Raw genomic sequence first — 18,063 nt, 5'->3', positions numbered from 1 at the left:
GCAGTAAGACCACGGACCCAGACATAGCCCTTGGTGACATCACTGGCCCAGACAACACCATAGCCTTAGGTGACCATGCAAGCCACCCACATCAATGTGGTCCCCAGTGGCAGCATTTTGCATGGACATCAACATGATTTCAGGCTGCAGCATATACCAAGGGCCTTTGGTGGTAGCATAGGCTATGAACATCAACATAGACTGGGGTACATTAAGGACCCAGACATGGCCTCTGTCACCATGCACTCGGGTAGTAGTGCAGGCCACTCAGATTCCTCAGGTCTCTAGCAGCAGCATGGCCCACAAACATAAACATGGCTTCAGGCAGCAATGCCGAACAGGGACCTCTGCTGGTCTTCAGAGATGACACGGGCCATGGATATCAATTCAGACCCCACCTTGTAGCAGGACCTCAGACCCAGACATGGCCTTCAACAGCATGGTCTACACTGAGGTCTCAGGTGGGAGCTCAGGCCACTCACATCAGTATGGTCCCTGGAGGGCCCAGGAACATCAGCATGGACTCAGGCTGTGGCACAGGCCACGAACATCTACATGTCATCAGGTGACAACACGGTCCTCCACATCAGCTGGACCCCAGCTACATCAGGGCCCCTGACTCACACATGCCCTCAGAGTATCATGGGACATGGTGGTAACCTCAAGGAGGTCTACTGTAGAAAGTGTGCTGTTCTCATCTGGGGCCTCTGCCCAGAGCTAGGATGATCCCGCAGCTGGGCACCTTGTTCCGGGGCTGAGTCTGCATGTGCTTAAGCTCCTGGCTGCTGTACACCAGCCTGTTGACCCACTGGGCAACGACTTGATCACCATCCACCTCAGCCCTCTCTCACCCATCACCAGTGCTGCCTCTCTCCACAGCATGTGCACAACTCTGCTACCCTCGCTTCCACCCATTACTTCATCTCTCCCTCACCCTGTATCCCTTCCCTTCCCGAACTGGCGCTGGCCCAGTAGGCTGGCTGACTGCACCCAGAGGAGCGAGGGCAGGCCAGCCTGGCCGGCTTCTGCCTCCCAAACTTATTTTTATGAGAAAACGTGTTGCTATTTCTGAGCATCTTTTAAAAATAGATATAAACTTTGAGAATATATCTAAGACCTGCCTGTTCAGGATTTATTTAGTTTTGCTGCTGCTGCTGCTTTTTTTTTTTTTTTTTTTTTTTGAGGTTTAAACTGATTTTTCTTAGCTGAAAGAATCTAACATATAGTTCCTAGAAGTCTTTCTACATAGCTCTGAATAAAAGCCGGCCTTTTGGTAAATTGTACTGAGTTTGAGTACATGACTTCTTCCCATATGCCCCTAGACAGAGTGTTTACAGATGCTGTCTATTGTGGAGGTGGCATAGATGGTTCAGCATGTTCTAAGGAGGGAGGAAGAGAGGCACACAGGTATCACTGGACTCTGGCAGTCATGTCTCCTATTGTCTCTCTCATAAACATCTGTACCCCTTTCCTCTGTCTCTAGTGTCGGTATTCTCCAGGCTCACGGATGTCTCCGTCCCACTGCATGCTGTATATTCTTGGGTCTTAGCCACTCCTGCATCTTGATGATTCAGCTTGCATCTTTAACCTTGACCTCCTAGGTGAGACCTCATCCCACTACCCAACACACACAGCCAGTGGGTTTTCACGGGCATCTCAGATTCTCATCTCATTTCCCACCCCTTCTGCAGCCTCCGGACCTCATCCAGAGTATCTCTCTATTTACACTTGCAAGTTTTTGTTGCCATAGCCCCATGCTATGAACCCACGACATATTTTTAATTCTCCTCTCATCTCCCTTTACTCAGCCACTAAATTTAAGTTTCACAAATCTCCTAAATGTTGATTCCGTCTCTCCCATCTTTTTCCTTTGGCTCTAGCCTTCTGCAGACTCTGTCACTTGTCACCTCTTAGTAGAGCAATAGTTCTGCCTCTAGCCTTGCCTTCTTCAAACCCATCTCCCTCATGTAGTGATAGTGGTTTATTAGAAACTCATTGAACACACTATTCTTCTGAAACCGTTTTAACTTCCTGCTTGGGCTCTGCCTTCTCTTCCAAAATTGTATGAATCCTCACCTTTTGTTATGTATGGTTCTAAACTATTTTATACCCCTGAAACCTGTATCAGAGCCTTGGGTCATAATGACTACATCTTTATATTCCACGTGAAATGCTTTTCCCAACATTTTAAACTAACTCTCTCTCTCTCTCTCTCCCCACCCCCCGCCCCTATCTCTGGCTTTCCATTGTCTATAAATCATTGCTTAGTTATATACCCCTAAAGAGAAAGGACCATGTTTTGCTTCTAAATTCTTAGCATTTGCCCTTGTGACTTACAGATAGCAAGTGCCCTCCTTCCTATCTCTCCCATGTACCACCTCAAAACCATCCAAAGGGCTACCTCTGCTGGGGATATTTGAAGGGCTCTGTCTAGATCCTGAAGGTGTATGTACTGTTTAACCACAATCATATTCTTTTGCTGGAGAAAAACAGTATTTTTACCTTTGAATTGAATCATTTGTTTTCTCTAACCATGTGAAAATGAAGGTTGAGAGATTAGAAAAAACTATGTTTTCTTAAATACTGGAATTCCTGGGAAAGTTGTACGACTAGAGAATATCAGAAAACACAGAGGCCATATGGTTCTGATTTTCTAGGGAGTAAAAACCTTTTCCTAAGCTTGACTTAAATAGTTGATGCATTTATTATTACAGAGATCAGTATGAGATAGATGAAAACAAAGAGTAGATAATTATGCTAATTATGCCCATTGTTCATTTGTACACTTTTATGTGTTCTGTTTTATTCTACGAAATAGCCAAGGCAGAAATTCACTTGTATATTCTGAATTCTTTGGACTATTTCTGTTTAAGGTAGAGATTTTTAAAAATATTTTGGTGTTTATTGAAAATACATTTTTGTGTTTTTTAATATATATTAACATAAATAATATATATAGTTATACACTTTGCCCCAACTTTTCCTTCCTTCAACCCCTCTCATGTTCCCTCCTCAAGTTGATGGCCTCTTTTTCTTTGATTATTATTATTGTGCATATTTAATGCATATTATTATTGTGCATATTCATTATTGAATTTTTTTTGAAATTTTCTTTATAATCATTCTTTAGATTCATAATCTTTTTGTTACATTGTTTTGGTTTTTTTTTTTACTGCCTATAGAACTCTAATAGTCAAGAGGGATGTTATTAGATACATGTCACTATAATGAGAAGTTATTAGATACATGTCACTATAATGAGAAGTAGTCTTCATTCTCTATTGATCTTAAACTTTTGTCTTATAGCTGTAAGAATCATTTTGTCAAGACTTCATATCATACCCACTAGTGACTACTTTGAGAGAATCATATTTTCATCTAAAAATAATATTTTGCTACACTAAGACTATTGTAAATGAATGGGGCTCAGTTTTCTTGTGTATGGGTGCCTGGACTCACTGGCTTAACTGGTTATAAAACTGTGTCTTAGATCTAGAGTACCCTAGCTGGGTCTCTAACTCAACATCTCTCATAGGATTATACTCACAATGCCATCCTGGGCTGTGAGCTCTTATCAGTGTTCAGTGATGGTGAAAATGACTCCATGCCTACTTTTGGCTGTTGCCCTGTTAGCCAGAGGCCTGTTGATTCCCTTGTCCAGTGGCCAGTTTCAAAGGGCAATTGACAATGTGCTGTCTGACTTCCATGAGAACAGTAGAGGACTAGAAATACAGAATCATAACCTTTTTATAACCTAACCATGGAAATGACAGCCCACAACCTTTAGGCAAGTCACTGAGGTCTGGCCTGCACATGATGGAAGGCCATGCACAGGGCATGGGTGCTAAGAGGAAGGAATAGTGGAAGCCATGTTAGAAGCTGCATGCTTTTGGCCACTGTTGGCATGTGATGGTGAGACTATATTTGAAAGTTGGAAGAGAGTATTTAGAGCACACCAATGAAGTAATAGTTACTTAACACATTAACAAGATATTCAAAGCCTCGTAATGTCCTAAGACATCAAAATAATTTTATGGATTTCTCCATTAAAACCATGTTCTTATCCCTACACAAATGTACCCTTGTTCACATGAGATGGAATGCTGGACCTTTACAGGGAGTTTTGCCCTCACGCATGCCTAACTACTGAGCAGCAAATCAGATGTCCTCTTTTTTACTTTCCACAGAAATTGACATACTATTATTTACAAAATAGATGAAATAAAATTACTCTGGATTAATTCTGAATTCAAGTTATTCCTTGTTTGTGTAGTTTTGAATTATATTAGAAAATATGAAGTTATTGCATACATTTTGGGGGAAGAAGCTATGAATTTCTGATTCTAGAAGTACTGGTGCCCACAAACACACATGTGAAGAACAGTCCTGTTTTTAAGCTAAGTGAGCTGAGAAGAATGGTTATAATACCCTATCGTCATTCTGGAAAATTTATTTCATTGCAGAGTGCAGAGCTTTGAAGTTTTCTCCTCTGCTAGGCATACATCTGTGCATTCATTATCCTTATCCCAAACCAGTTTAACTCTTGGCTCAGAAGCCACTTTAATCCAGCAGACATGGCAAGTGGCCTGAAAAAAAAAAAGAAGACATTTCTATGAAATATTTGTGTTCCTTGATTAAAACATGGATTTGTACAGCTGTGTCTAGTTAATGAATTGATGTTTATGTTGAAAATATGTAAGGAGGACCTTTTGAGTATTCTTGACAGGCTTTTTGGGTGCAGTTATCTTTCCTCCATGTGTAAGAATGGTTGTTTTGTAGTTATGCTATAAAATCTTGAGGTCTGGAGAGGGAGGTGAAGGTTATATGCCTAACGTCATTTGTTTCAGAATTGCCACTAACTCAACTGGATTCCTGATACTGACAAAATGACCACAAGAGAAGTAGTAGTCGTAAGTGACCTGTGGATGTACAGTTATGCATTGGGATTCTCTCTAGCACAGTTCCCTCTCTAGTATCTATGGTAACTTAGAATTCTTGTTTTCTCTCTTTTGCAGGAAATATCATCTTACAAAGCAAGATGGGTAACATAACAGTGGGTATGTGTCAAGATGCTGCTTGGCAGTGGCTTACATCAGCTGTAGATGTGACACTTTATTAAAGTCTGTAGTTTATCTCACAAGCCTTACATGGTATGCTGTAGGTCATGTGTGGACAGACCAGTCTAAATATATCTACTCAGAGAAAATGACCAGGATCTAGTGTTGAGAACGAAAATCTTGGGAATTTCTTGAGTTCTTTAAATAGCTACATTAACTCTCTCAAAGAAAGGTATAGTAACATGTGTGTGTGTACACATATGTATGTATGTATGTGTGTATGTGTGTGTATGTGTGGATATATAAATTTCCAAAACTATTGTCATTTGAAGTCAACTGTTAGTACACCAATACCTTTTCATCTATATCTATGGGTGTCTTCTATGTGTCTGGAATTCTTTTAGTACTAGGGAATATATTGGTCAGTAAGACTGCTCATTTTGTCACTGGGCGGTGGTGGCACACGCCTTTAATCCCAGCACTTGGGAGGGAGAGGCAAGCAGATTTTCTGAGTTTGAGGCCAGCCTGATCTACAAAGTGAGCTCCAGGACAGCCAGGGCTACCCAGAGAAACCCTGTCTTCAAAAACAAAACAAAAACAAAAACAAAACCAAGACTACTCATTTTGTCTAGGAACTGTCACCTCTGAGTGCCAGGTAGAAGAAGAAATATGAATAACAAAAGGTGATTTCAGATCACTGTAGGTGCAGTGAAGACAAAGTAATGAGATAGAGATTGCTTATGAAAAAAAGTAACGTCAGTTAGATAATTGGGTAAGAGGGAAAATTTTAACTGAGATTACCAAAGTAATGACTAAAAGGCTTGCAAAATTATGTGTACAGAGCTTCCACACAGAGAGATAGCGAGAACATTCCATTACAAATGCAGTGTGTTGTAGCATGATGACTGTTTACTTTACAGCTAGTATTCACTCATAACTGAGTACATCCCATGTTTGTCTTTCTGGGTCTGGGTCTGGGTTACCACACGCCAAGTAATGTTTTCCTAGCTCCATCCATTTTCCTACAGATTTAATGACGTCATTGTTTTTAACAGCTGAGTAATACTCCATTGTGTTGTACCTTTCTTTATCCGTTCTTCTGTTGAGGGACTCTAGGTTGTTTCCAGTTTTTGGCTACTTTGAAAAAGCTGCTATGAACATAGTGGGGCAAGCTTCCTTGTGATAGGATGGAGCACCCTTTGGGTGTATGCCCAGGAGCAGTATAGCTGGGTATTAAAATAGATCAATCCCCAAATTTCTGAGAAACCACTATATTGATTTCCACAGTGGTTGTATAAGTTTGCACCCCACCAGCAGTGAAGGAGTGTTCCACTTGCTCCACATCCTTGCCAACATAAGCTGTCACTTGAGTTTTTATCTTATCCATTCTGACAGGTGTAAGATGGAGTCTCAAAGTAGTTTTGATTTACTTTCCCTGTTGGCTAAGGATGTCTAACATTACTTTACGTGCTTCTCAGTCACTTAAGATTCCTTTGTTGAGAATTTTCTGTTTAAATCTATAGCCCGTTTTAAAATTGGATTATTTGCTTTGTTGATGTCTAGTTTCTTGAGTTCTTTATGTATTTTGATATCAACCCTCTGTCAGATGTGGGGTTGGTGAAGGTATTTTCCCATTCTGTGGGCTGCCATTTTGTTCTATTGAAGGTGTGCTTTGCCTTAAAGAACCTTTTGAGTTTCATGAAATCCCAATTTATTAATTGCCTGCACTGTTGGTGTTCTATTTGGGAAGTCTATTCCTATGCCAATGCATTCAAGGCTATTCCTCACTCTCTCTTCTATCAGTTTCAGTGTGTCTGTTTTTATGTTGAGGTCTTTGATCCACTTGGACTTGAGTTTTGTGCAGAGTGATAAATATTGAAGTATTTGCATTTTTCTACATACAGACATCCAGTTAGACCAGCACGGTTTGTTGAAGATACTTTCTTTTCTTTATCAAAAATCAGTTGTTTATAGGTGTGTGAATTTATACCTGGATCTTTGATTCCATTCCATTGATGAAGGTCTTATGAAGGTCTTATGTCAGTCCCATGTGGTTTCTATGTGTAGTACAACTACACAATGAGGGATGTGATGCCTCTGGATTTTTTTTTTTTTTTTTTTTTGTACATTATTGCTTTAGCTATTCTGGGTGTTTTGTTTTTCCATGTGAAGTTGAGTATTGTTCTTTCAAGGTCTGTAAAGAATTCTGGTGGAATTTTGGTGGGGATTACATTGAATCTATAGATGCTTTTGGTAGTAAAGCCGTTTTCATTATATTAATCTTTTTAGTATGGGAGGTCTTTCCATCTTCTGATATCTTCTTCAATTTCCTTCTTCAAAGACTTGAAGTTTTATTATACAGTTCTTTCATATTACAATTCACAGACCCAGAAAGGCTAAGTAACAAGGAAGGCTTCTGGAGGAACACAAAGATCTCCCTGGGAAGGGGAAATAGAATAGATTTATGGGTGGATTGGGGTAGGTAGGTGGACTGAGGTAGGTAGGGTTGGAAACAGGAAGGATCAGGGAATACTGGGAGAAACAACTGGGATTAGGGACCCTTTAGGGGGCAAGGTAGAACCTAGTACAATAGGGACTCATGGAGTCTATGAGAGAACATGAAGCCTGAAGCTGCCATCTTCTGTAACCAGGCAAGACCTCTAATGGAGGGATTGGGACACCAACCCAGCCACAAAACTTTCGACCTAAATTTTGTCCTGCCTGCAGAGTATTCTGTGACCAGCCATCAGAGAGATTTCATCCAGCAACTCATGGATGCAGATACAGAGTCCCATAGCAAACATTAGGCAGAGCTCAGAGGGTTCTGCAGAGCAGGGGAGGAAGGCTTGAAGACACCACAAGAAGACAGCCTATAGAATCCACTGACCAGGATTCATGGGGCCTCACAGAGATCAGAGAGCCTTTGATGTCCTTTCCATATATGGCTGAGTAGCTTGGTGTTCTTATGAGATTCCTAACAGTGGGAGGAGGGGCTGTCCCTGGCTCTTTGGCCTGCTTGTGGGTTGCCTCCTACTGGGTTGTCTCATCCAAGCTTGATGTGATGGTATATGTCTCATCTTATTGTAGCTTGTTATATTGGGTTTGGTTAATGTCCCTGGGAGGCCTGTTCTTTTCTGAGGGGATCTGGTATGGGGGGGGGGGGAGGAAACTATAGTCCAGATGTAATATGAGGACTAATAATAATAATAAAAGTGAATGGGTGTAGCATTTTTGAGGTGTATAAGGAAGGCCTGTGGAGGACACAGTGAGAGATGAAGTGCTACTGGATCTTAGACCCTTGTGTGTGGCCCTTAGATTTATCACAAGAAGGTTCAGATGGTGGGTGTCATTCCTTCAAATTCAGGATGCTCAACCTATAGTAATGCCCTTTCTAGGACAAAGGGCCATCCTGAAGTTAAAGTGAGTGAACGGAGAAAGCAGGGCCTATGGTGTGGCGGTGAGCAGGGTTGCTGGCAGAATCGCTTGCCTCACTCTGCTTTAGCTTCCCATGCTTCCTCTTCAAGGCATCGCCAAAGCTGGGTTTCATCTACTAAAAGGCCAACATTAAAAACTGGTGGGATTGCAAGCTTGTAAGACCACTCTAGAAATCAGTCTGGTGGTTCCTTAGAAAACTGGATATAGTACTACCGGAGGATCCCGCAATACCTATGCTGGGCATATACCCAGAAGATGTTCCAACTGGTAATAAGGACACATGCTCCACTATGTTCATAACAGCCTTATTTATAATAGCCAGAAGCTGGAAAGAACCCAGATGTCCCTCAACAGAAAAATGGATACAGAAAATGTGGTACATTTACACAATGGAGTACTACTCAGCTATTTAAAACAATGAATTTATGAAATTCTTAGGAAAATGGATGTATTTGGAGGATATCATCCTGAGTGAGGTAACCCAATCACAAAAGAAGTCACTTGCTATGCACTCAATGATAAGTGGATATTAGCCCAGAAACCTAGAAAACCCAAGATACAATTTGCAAAACATAAGAAAATCAAGTAGAAGGAAGACCAACGCGTGGATACTTCATCCCTCCCTAGAATAGGGAACAAAATACCCATGGAAGGAGTTACAGAGACAAAATTTGGAGATAAGATGAAAGGATGGACCATCCAGAGACTACCCCACCCGGGGATCCATCCCATATTCAGCTACCAAACGCAGACACTATTGCATATGCCAGCAAGATTTTGCTGAAAGGACCCTGATATAGCTGTCTCTTGTGAGGCTATGCCAGTGCCTGGCAAATACAGAAGTGGATGCTCACAGTCATATATTGGATGGAACATAGGGCCCCCAATGGAGGAGCTAGAGAAAGGACTCAAGGAGCTGAAGGGGTCTGCAACCCTATATGAGGAACAACAATATGAACTAACCAGTACCCCCGGAGCTCGTGTCTCTAGCTGCATATGTAGCAGAAGATGGCCTAAGTTGGCCGTCATTGGGAAGAGAGGCCCCTTGGTCTTACAAACTTTATATGCCCCAGTACAGGGGAACGCCAGGGCCAAGAAGTGGGAGTGAGTGGGTAGGGGAGCAGGGTGGGGGGAGGATATAGGGGACTTTTGGGATAGCATTTGAAATGTAAATGAAGAAAATATCCAATAAAAATTAAAAAAAAAACTTGCTTTGAACATACTTAACCAATTTTAAAGAAGTTCTCCATTTATCAAAAAGAAAACAGCATTTGAAATGTAGCTTCTCACGCTTAGTTGTCTTTCTCCTGCTAACAAGCTGTATGTTACAAATATGTGTTCTGTGTTGAAGATGGTAGTTGACATCAGTAGTTCTCTTTTGAGTAAATAATAATGAAACAACTCAGTGATCTCTGTCAGACCACGAGGTCTTTGTCCAGAATTCTAATGAAACCTATTTCTCTGTGGGAGTCTACATAGCTGCCCGTCTGCTCTCTAGTTCCTGTTCTCCAAGATCTGTAGAATTTCTTCACAATGCTAATCCTTAAAGTATGGAATTCTTGTACATAAAGCCTTAATTTTACTCTTGATGATTGATTTTCATTTCAGTAATTTGTGTCATAGAAAGTCTGTTTTGTTACATAACTTTTTAAAATACAAACTATTGGTTTTTTTAATTTAAAACGTTTTGCGAGTTTCATACATGAGTACTGTATTTCTGTAATTTCTACCACATTGCCTTCCCCTACCAAGTCCTCCAATTCCCCCATTCATGTCCTCTTCTTTTTTAATATATACACACACAATATACATATACACACATATGTATATATATATGTATATATATATATATATATATATATACACACACACACACACATACATACATACATACATACATACATACAGCTTGTCGAATTTACTTGATGTGATTTGCAGTTTTTTGGGGGGGTTATGGCTGACTGGGATTATGTAACCTGTTATAGACTCACTCTTAGAGAAGACTTACTCTCCTCTCCGCAGCCATATCTCCTGCAGCTCTTCATGCATGGGTGGGGCCTTAGGAGATTTCCTCACCCACACTGCAATGTCAGCTGATGGTGGTATTGTGTAGGTCTTACATAAACAACCATTTTTTTTTTTGAGATTTCATGTTTGCTACATGGTTTTAAATGTTGCGTGTCTATTTCTTTATTAAATATGTCTTGAGTTTTTTTAACAGCTTTGCAAGATTAACAAATCTCAAGACTGATAATTGTTCCTTATAATTAATTATTTATTTTCCCATGGTGAAGAGAATGAAAGTATTGTTTGTAAATCACACAATGTTCTTGTGGAGCCCCTCTTCCCCAGAGAAAGAAAGTCAAGCAAATTTTCAAACACATCACTTTATTCAAGTACTACATAGGTACACTACATAGGTATTGTACGTGTTTGTTGTTACCATAATATATTATTACATGGCTGCTTTTAGAATTTAATACAAGGTTTTTAAGTGAAGTTTCTGTTGGTACTCACCTAGCAATGATGTAGCCAGTCTTTCTGCCTCATAGCATTCATCTAATGTCTTTATTCCCTAACATTAGTATTTACTTTGACACTTAGAAACTAATAATTGAAGTCTCATAAAGGATGGTTTTGGTATAGATTGTAGACAAATTATTTTAAATGATGGTTGAGCCAGATCTTGAATAATTCACTTCAAAGTTTGATTGAAGTTATTTAAAAGTTTAAAGATAAATGTTGCCTTTGTGGATATATATTTTCTCTATATATTTTACCAAAAGTATTATTTTTTTCACATAGTTTTCACTACATTTCCTATTTCGCTTCTCAGTTGAAGTAGTAAAAGCTCTTGATAAAAAATGTTTTTCTGAAGGGGTCTGCAGCCCTATAGGAGGAACAACAATATGAACTAACCAGTACCCCCAGAGCTCGTGTCTCTAGCTGCATATGTAGGAGAGAATGGCCTAGTCGGCCATCAATGGGAACAGAGGCCCTTGGTCCTGTGAAGGTTTTATGCCCCAGTATAGGGGAATGCCAGGGCCAGGAAGTAGGAATGGGTGGGTTGGGGAGCAGGGGGAGAGAGGAGAGTATAGGGGATTTTCGGAGAGGGAACTAGGAAAGGGTAGAGAGCATTTGAAATGTAAATGAAGAAAACATCTAATAAAAAGAGTTGGTGCTGAGGCCAAGCTAGACATAGGAGACAACCCTGGCAAAAAGCCCTGCAGTTTCCTGTGTCTGTCTGCAGAGCTCACTGTCTGTGCTCATGAACTGAGCTTCAAGTTTAAAAAACATAAAAATAAAAAACAGAGTACTTTTTTTGTTTTGTTTTGTTTTTGTTTTTGTTTTTGTTTTTGTTTTTTTGAGACAGGGTTTCTCTGGATAGCCCTGGCTGTCCTGGAACTCACTTTGTAGACCAGGCTGGCCTCGAACTCAGAAATCCACCTGCCTCTGCCTCCCGAGTGCTGGGATTAAAGGCGTGCGCCACCACGCCCGGCTGAGTACTTTTATGTAATCATTTATCATTGCATTTTCATGACTTGATAATTAAAACAAAGTGTTAAGTGTCAAAAAAAAAAAGCTTTTGAGGGAGACTCCTGAAGAGTGTGTTCAGCCTCTCCAGGCCAGGCAGGCTAGATATTACAGTAAACGCTCGGTGCCGTGGAGGAAGGGAAAAGACCATAGCACTGACACCGAAGCCAACCTCCAGTTTTCTTGTGTCTGACTCTGTTTCTTCTTGACTGAAACTGTTGGTCTACTGGAAACAAGAGACAGTGATGACACTGGGAAGTTTGAGTCCATGTAAGTTAGGATTTTTGTGTTCCAGCGTGAAAATGAAAACATAAAGCAGACTTCTTTCTCCCAGTGATTGCTTCCCATCCTTGCTGCCCCTTTAAGAAATGCAGTAAACCTTATGTGAGTGACCTGTTACTCTTAAGGCAGCAGCAGGTGTGCTGAAAGGGAAAAATGTGAACTTCTTCGATTTCTCACTAACTTTGCTCCATTCTGGAAGTTACTACATTTGAGGGTAGGTGAGATACTTGAACGGTGCTTTCTGGACTTGGCATTGGCTGCCAGTTGTAACACACTAACTTGTGTCTCTAGCTGTATGTGTAGCAGAAGATGACCTAGTCGGTCATCAATGGGAGGAGAGGCTCTAGGTCCTGTGAAGGCTCTATGTCCCAGTGTAGGGGAATGCCAGGACCAGGAATGGGACTGGGTGGGTTGGGGAGCAGGGGGAAGGGAGAGGGGATAGGGGATTTTCAGAGGGGAAACTAGGAAAGGAGATAACATTTGAAATGTAAATAAAGAAAATATCTCATTAAAAAAATGTGGCCGGGCAGCAGTGGTGCATGCCTTTAATCCCAGCACTTGGGAGGCAGAGGCAGGTGGATTTCTGAGTTTGAGGCCAACCTGGTCTACAGAGTGAGTTCCAGGACAGCCAGAGCTATACAGAGAAACCCTGTCTCAAAACAAACAAAACAAACAAACAAACAAAAAGATGTGGGGGACAAAACAGAGGTGAGCTATGGGGCAGAAGAGATGTTCCATGGTGAAGAGCACTAGCTACTGCTCTTCCAGGGGACCTGGGTTTGATCCCCAGCACCCATTGATGGCTCACAACTCTCTGTAGCTCCAATTCAGGGAACCAGATGTTGTCCTCTTTTGGCTTCTGTTGGAACTGGCCCTACAAGTGGTAGATAGACATATATGCTGGCAAAACAACCATACACATAAAAATTAAGTTAAAATGCATACTCAGAACTCTGTTTTATTAGTTATCTGGGTATAGGTTTCTAAATTTCTAATGTGTTTTGATAAAAATAATGTTGTTGTTATAAGAAAAATCTAAAGCCTTTCAAGGTTTGTAGGTTCTTACAGAAATGTCAAAGCAGGGCCTTTTATTTTGTTTTTAATTCCATTTACTCCATGAAAAACAGTCATGGATACAGTTTTCTTTCCCTCAGATTCGTCCTGTGGATGTCTAAAAGCCTCCAGTCATCAGGGTGCCATAGATGTGTATGTCAGTCAGCTGGGGGAAGTGGCACTGACGACAGAAGAAGGTGAGCCAGCTGGAGTGTCACAGCTTGACTGCAGTGTGAGACTGGTGAATATCTGGAATGTGAGAGAATGATGGAATATTTGGGAGGCAGGTGGTCAGATTTCTACAGTGACTTCAGGAAATTTTCTTCTAGTAGATCGTGATTTACTGTTACTGAGCTCTCTAAGCCAATCAGAAATCCTTGTTCAGAACAGCTGACCATGATTAAAACTTTCTTTTTGTAAGACAAACAAAAATGTTGTTATAGTTTGACTATTACTATAGAAGCTTTAATGTTCCTGTGTGGATCTTTCAGTTTTGTTGTATAAGAAATGAGAGTATTCATTGTAGGGAATAATAATAATGTTTGCCATTACTGTCTGTAGCCTTCAAAGCACGATCCCAAAATGTCTCCACAAAGGCTCTCTAAAGCAGGCTTCTGATGTACTTGTCTGTATAATTTTTCATACAGGTAATTTATTCTGAGCTCATGTATTTTATTTAAAACTGTATACTTTTTATTCAGTGGAAAGCTGAATATGAGTTGTATACATCAAAAGAATCATCTTAAATATACTTTTTATTCCTCTGGAAACTAATTGTATATATAGCTATTTACATGTGCATAATGATAAGTGACAGCCTGGCTTAGCTGTATGGGTAGAATTGACTGAGGTGCAGAAAATCGAGCTATACCCCTGTATGAAAGGCTTCAAAAGACTGAGAACAGTACATAGAATCCTTTGCCTTTTGTCTAGGATGGGACCATGTATTCCAAGGATAGTATTTCCTCTCACAAACTACTTCCTGCCATTGTCAATTTCATGTAACAGTCTTCTGTCCAGTCAGGCTGCTTTGCCAGAGGCAAGGGAGAACCACTGAGCACAGAAGGCAGCCTGAAACTGTAGCTGACACATAGGAAGGTTTCCCATGGCCCTGGCTTGCTTGCTTTAAAATGGGCAATGATCTTGTCGTCATGAAACTGCCAACTTTGTCTTAGTTACTTTTCCATTGCTGGGCTGAGATACCATCGCCAAGGCAACATATTAAAGAAACCATTTATTTGGGGCTCACAGTTGCAGAGGGTGGGAAGCATGGTAGCAGGCAGGCAGACAGGCATGGTACTGGAGCAGAGAGAGCTAACTGGAACTGGTGAGTTTCTGAAACCTCAAAGGCAGCCTGCAGTGAAGCATCTCCTCCAACAAGGTCACACCTCCTAATTCTTCCCACAGCCCCACCAACTGGTAGGCGCGAAGAGTATTCAAACACAGGAGCTTATGGGGGCCATTCTCATTAAACATCGTAGCCATATAACTTTACTGTCCTATGAAAACTGAAGAGAGAACCTATTAACCATGAATGTAACTAGTAACAGAATGGGGGGAAAGAAGTTTTGAATAAACAGCTCTTCTGTGAAAGTTTTTTCTTGCATTGTGCAGTGTATAAAAATTCAAGATAAGCTGCATTTTTTTAACTTTGAAGTTTGTCATTCTTCATCCACCTAAGATATTGAGTATTAGTTATAGCTGTGTTTGTTCTATCAACATTGAAATGGTATATGATATTATAACATTTGATTAGTACTATAATTTTTTTCCTACTGTAAACCATGTTCCTGGCAGCTTAGAGGTAACCAGAAACAAAGATCTCCACCTTCTTATTCAGGATTCTTTTGCTTCGTGCTTAGTTTAGCACCTTGACTGCTCCAGCTTTGTCACTGTCTTGCTGTGGAGTACAGAGCCAGCTACTTGAGTCTCCTAGGTCTTCACCATTTAGCCCTGTGGGCTGAGGAGAAATATTGGAATGCTTATTTGTTCTGTCCTGTGAAAGTGACCATGATGATGGCTGTTTATTCATTCAGAAAGTCTCTGAGTGAGCTTGGGAGCCAGCTTTACCTGTGCTGATGTGTCCACTGAACATGGCCTGAGAAGATGAATAGTCCTCACACAGTATGCCTTCAGTCTGTGGCCTTTTTGGCATAAATTCACTTTTGAATTTTTGGGGGGAAAGATAGTATCTGGTTACAACTTTCTGGTCTTCTCTCTTTGTATGAATGAGCGTTCATAAGTCTCTCGTGCATGGTGTGTGTGCACATGAGTGTGAATGGAGGCCAGAGGAGGATGGTGCGCTCCACCGTAACCCTTTGAGACAGTCTCTTACTGACCCTAAAGAGAGCTAGCAGCCAGCAGGAGTCTCAGCGCTCCTCCTGCCTCCTGCCCTTTTCCCCAGCAGTAAGTTACATTACACATGGGCATGCCCTGCTTTTTAAACGAGTTGTAGTCCTCATGCTTGTGCAGAAAGATGGCTCAGCGGCTTGCCCATCAAGCTATCTCTCACCCAGCGAGTCCATCTTAACCTCAACTTCCTGCTGCCATTAGGGTAGGATGGGGTGAAGTTACTGAATAAATAAGTTGATGGTAAACAGACTAGAAGGAGACTCTGATCCATATCTAAGTGAGTTCTAAAAGGACCATTTACACTGTATGTCGTCCTGACTCTTTGTCCCAGAGATGAGCTGATACTTACAGCAGAAGGCTCTAAATTTGATGAGAAGCAGGAGGAAGCTGGTGAAATAGGAGTGTGCAGGAAGATTTGCAGAGACCTACATGATAGTAGGACAAGGGATCTCACAGCAAAGAGGGTGCTTTTCCTGATTTATCCCTTTAGAATCTTCCTTTAGACTGACCACCGGCCTGTACTGAACATAAAGCTGAGTGTTTTCTGTCAGAACTTAGAGCCTGTAGCTGACTCGAAAGGAACATTAGTCATTTGGAATCCAAATAATCTTGTTATTTCCTTCCTTATACTCCAAGTGAAACTAAATGTACAGGATCCTGTGGCTCATGGGGCATGGTGAGCAGATCACAGTGTGTGAAATCCAGAGTCACTGAAGTCACAGGCTTTGGAGACACTGCACTGTGCCTACCACTATCTGTCTGGGAACTTGAACGAATCCTCACTTATAAATTTGGGGTAATAATGGGGCTTCAGAAAGCCGAAATGGTGATTGTCTGCCTCTTTGCAAATGGTCACTGTTAGCATATTTTGTCTTTGCCATGTGTATGGTAAATTACTGCTTTTTTTTTTCTTTCTTTCATGGATGAGCTGTGTAAGGATATTAGCAAAAGAAGAACTAGTAGTTCATAATGTTCTGATGCCCATACTCTTAACAGAAGTCAGGATGGGTGAGTGTGATTCCTGGGAGAGTTTTATTTTCAATTAAATTTAAATGTGATTTATTTGTATTGTTTCATTCTAAATTTGCCACAGGTTCTATTGCTGTCAAGGCCCCATCTTCTCTACAAGCTTATTTTAAATTATCAGGCAAAGAGGTAGTTGTGGATGAAGAAGCTCATGTTCAGGAAATGGCCAAAGACTGTAAAGGTGATGGTGTGACAGTTACAGGTAAGGAGACCGCACGTTGCTGTGGATGAATGGTTGTGGCCCTGTGTGTGTGGCACAGTGTGTTACCTGCAGATCAATTCCTAGCCATCCTCAATTCCCAGTGTCTGAGGCTGTTCCTCTGGTGATAATGATCAGTAACCCATGAAGGTAACCTCCTTTCATAGCAGATCCTCAGCCACAGGGCTCCATACCCAATAGCACCAGGAAGGAGAGAGCCTCCCAGGAGTGCAGACAGTCCTATGAGTGTAGGTGGGATCACCCATGCTGCTCAGATGAACCCATCCAGAACCCTGAGGACACAGGAACCAAGGGGCTGCCTGGGACAGGAGTCTTCCAGTCTCTGTCTGCGCCCAGAGCTGATCCTGTGCCACAGAGCTACATATACAAATTCCTCCCAAAAAGAACTGGTCTCCCAGGAATGCCTACACACTTGTGAGCATAGGTAAGACCACCACTTCTCTTCAAATTCCTGACCCAAGAGGGACCCTCACAGAGCCATCAGGACACAGGAACCAAGGATCGGCTGGGGAGAGGATCCTTCTGGACTCTCTCTGCACCCCGGAGCTGACCCTATATCACAGCTCTCCAAATTCCTCCTGGAAAGAACAGGTCTCCCAGGAGTACTGACACACAGGATTGCAGAAGGGAAAAGCCTAAGTTGGAGACAGCAAGACCAGCTAAAACCAGAGATAAACAGATGGTGAAAGGCAAGCACAAAAACATAAGCAACAGAAACCACGACTACTTGGCATCATCAGAACCCAGCTCTCCCAACACAGTGAACCCTGGTTACCCCAACACACCAGAAAGGCAAGACTCTGATTTAAAGTCTAATGATGGTGATAGAGGACTTTAAGGACATAAATAACTCCCTTAAAGAAATACAAGAGAGCACAGGTAAACAGGTAGAAGACCTTAAAGAGGAAACACAAAAATCCCTTAAAGAGTTACAGGGAAACACAACAAATAGGTGAAGGAACTGAACAAAATGATCCAGGATCTAAAAATGAGAATAGAAACAAAGAAATCACAGAGGGAGACAACACTGAAGTTAGAAAACCTAGGAAAGAGACAAGGAGTCATAGACGCGAGCATCACCAACAGAATATAAGAGATGGAAGA

General features: G+C 41.4%; 1 protein-coding gene across 4 annotated transcripts in view; it reads left to right on the top strand.

The window, feature by feature from the left end:
* The window catches only part of Fam185a (family with sequence similarity 185 member A), a 69,485-nt gene that overhangs the window by 24,675 nt on the left and 26,747 nt on the right, over positions 1 to 18,063 (top strand). For 3 of the 4 annotated variants that reach the window (XR_015046889.1, XM_085836460.1, XM_021162794.2), the window contains exons 5-7: positions 5,016 to 5,057; positions 13,463 to 13,558; positions 16,807 to 16,941. Coding sequence is in view for 3 of the 4 variants with exons in the window: in XM_085836460.1 (XP_085692586.1) it covers positions 5,016 to 5,057; positions 13,463 to 13,558; positions 16,807 to 16,941 (273 nt within the window). In the remaining variant the exon portion in view is untranslated. The remainder of the gene's footprint in view (positions 1 to 5,015; positions 5,058 to 13,462; positions 13,559 to 16,806; positions 16,942 to 18,063) is intronic. The other variant, XM_021162795.3, reaches the window with a different exon arrangement.

Source organism: Mus caroli, unplaced genomic scaffold (assembly GCF_978045245.1).
Source record: "Mus caroli unplaced genomic scaffold, Mus_caroli_1 scaffold_4, whole genome shotgun sequence".
Lineage (NCBI taxonomy): Eukaryota > Metazoa > Chordata > Mammalia > Rodentia > Muridae > Mus > Mus caroli.
The sequence above is the reverse complement of the archived record's forward strand: the minus strand, read 5'-3'. Positions and strand labels throughout refer to the sequence as shown.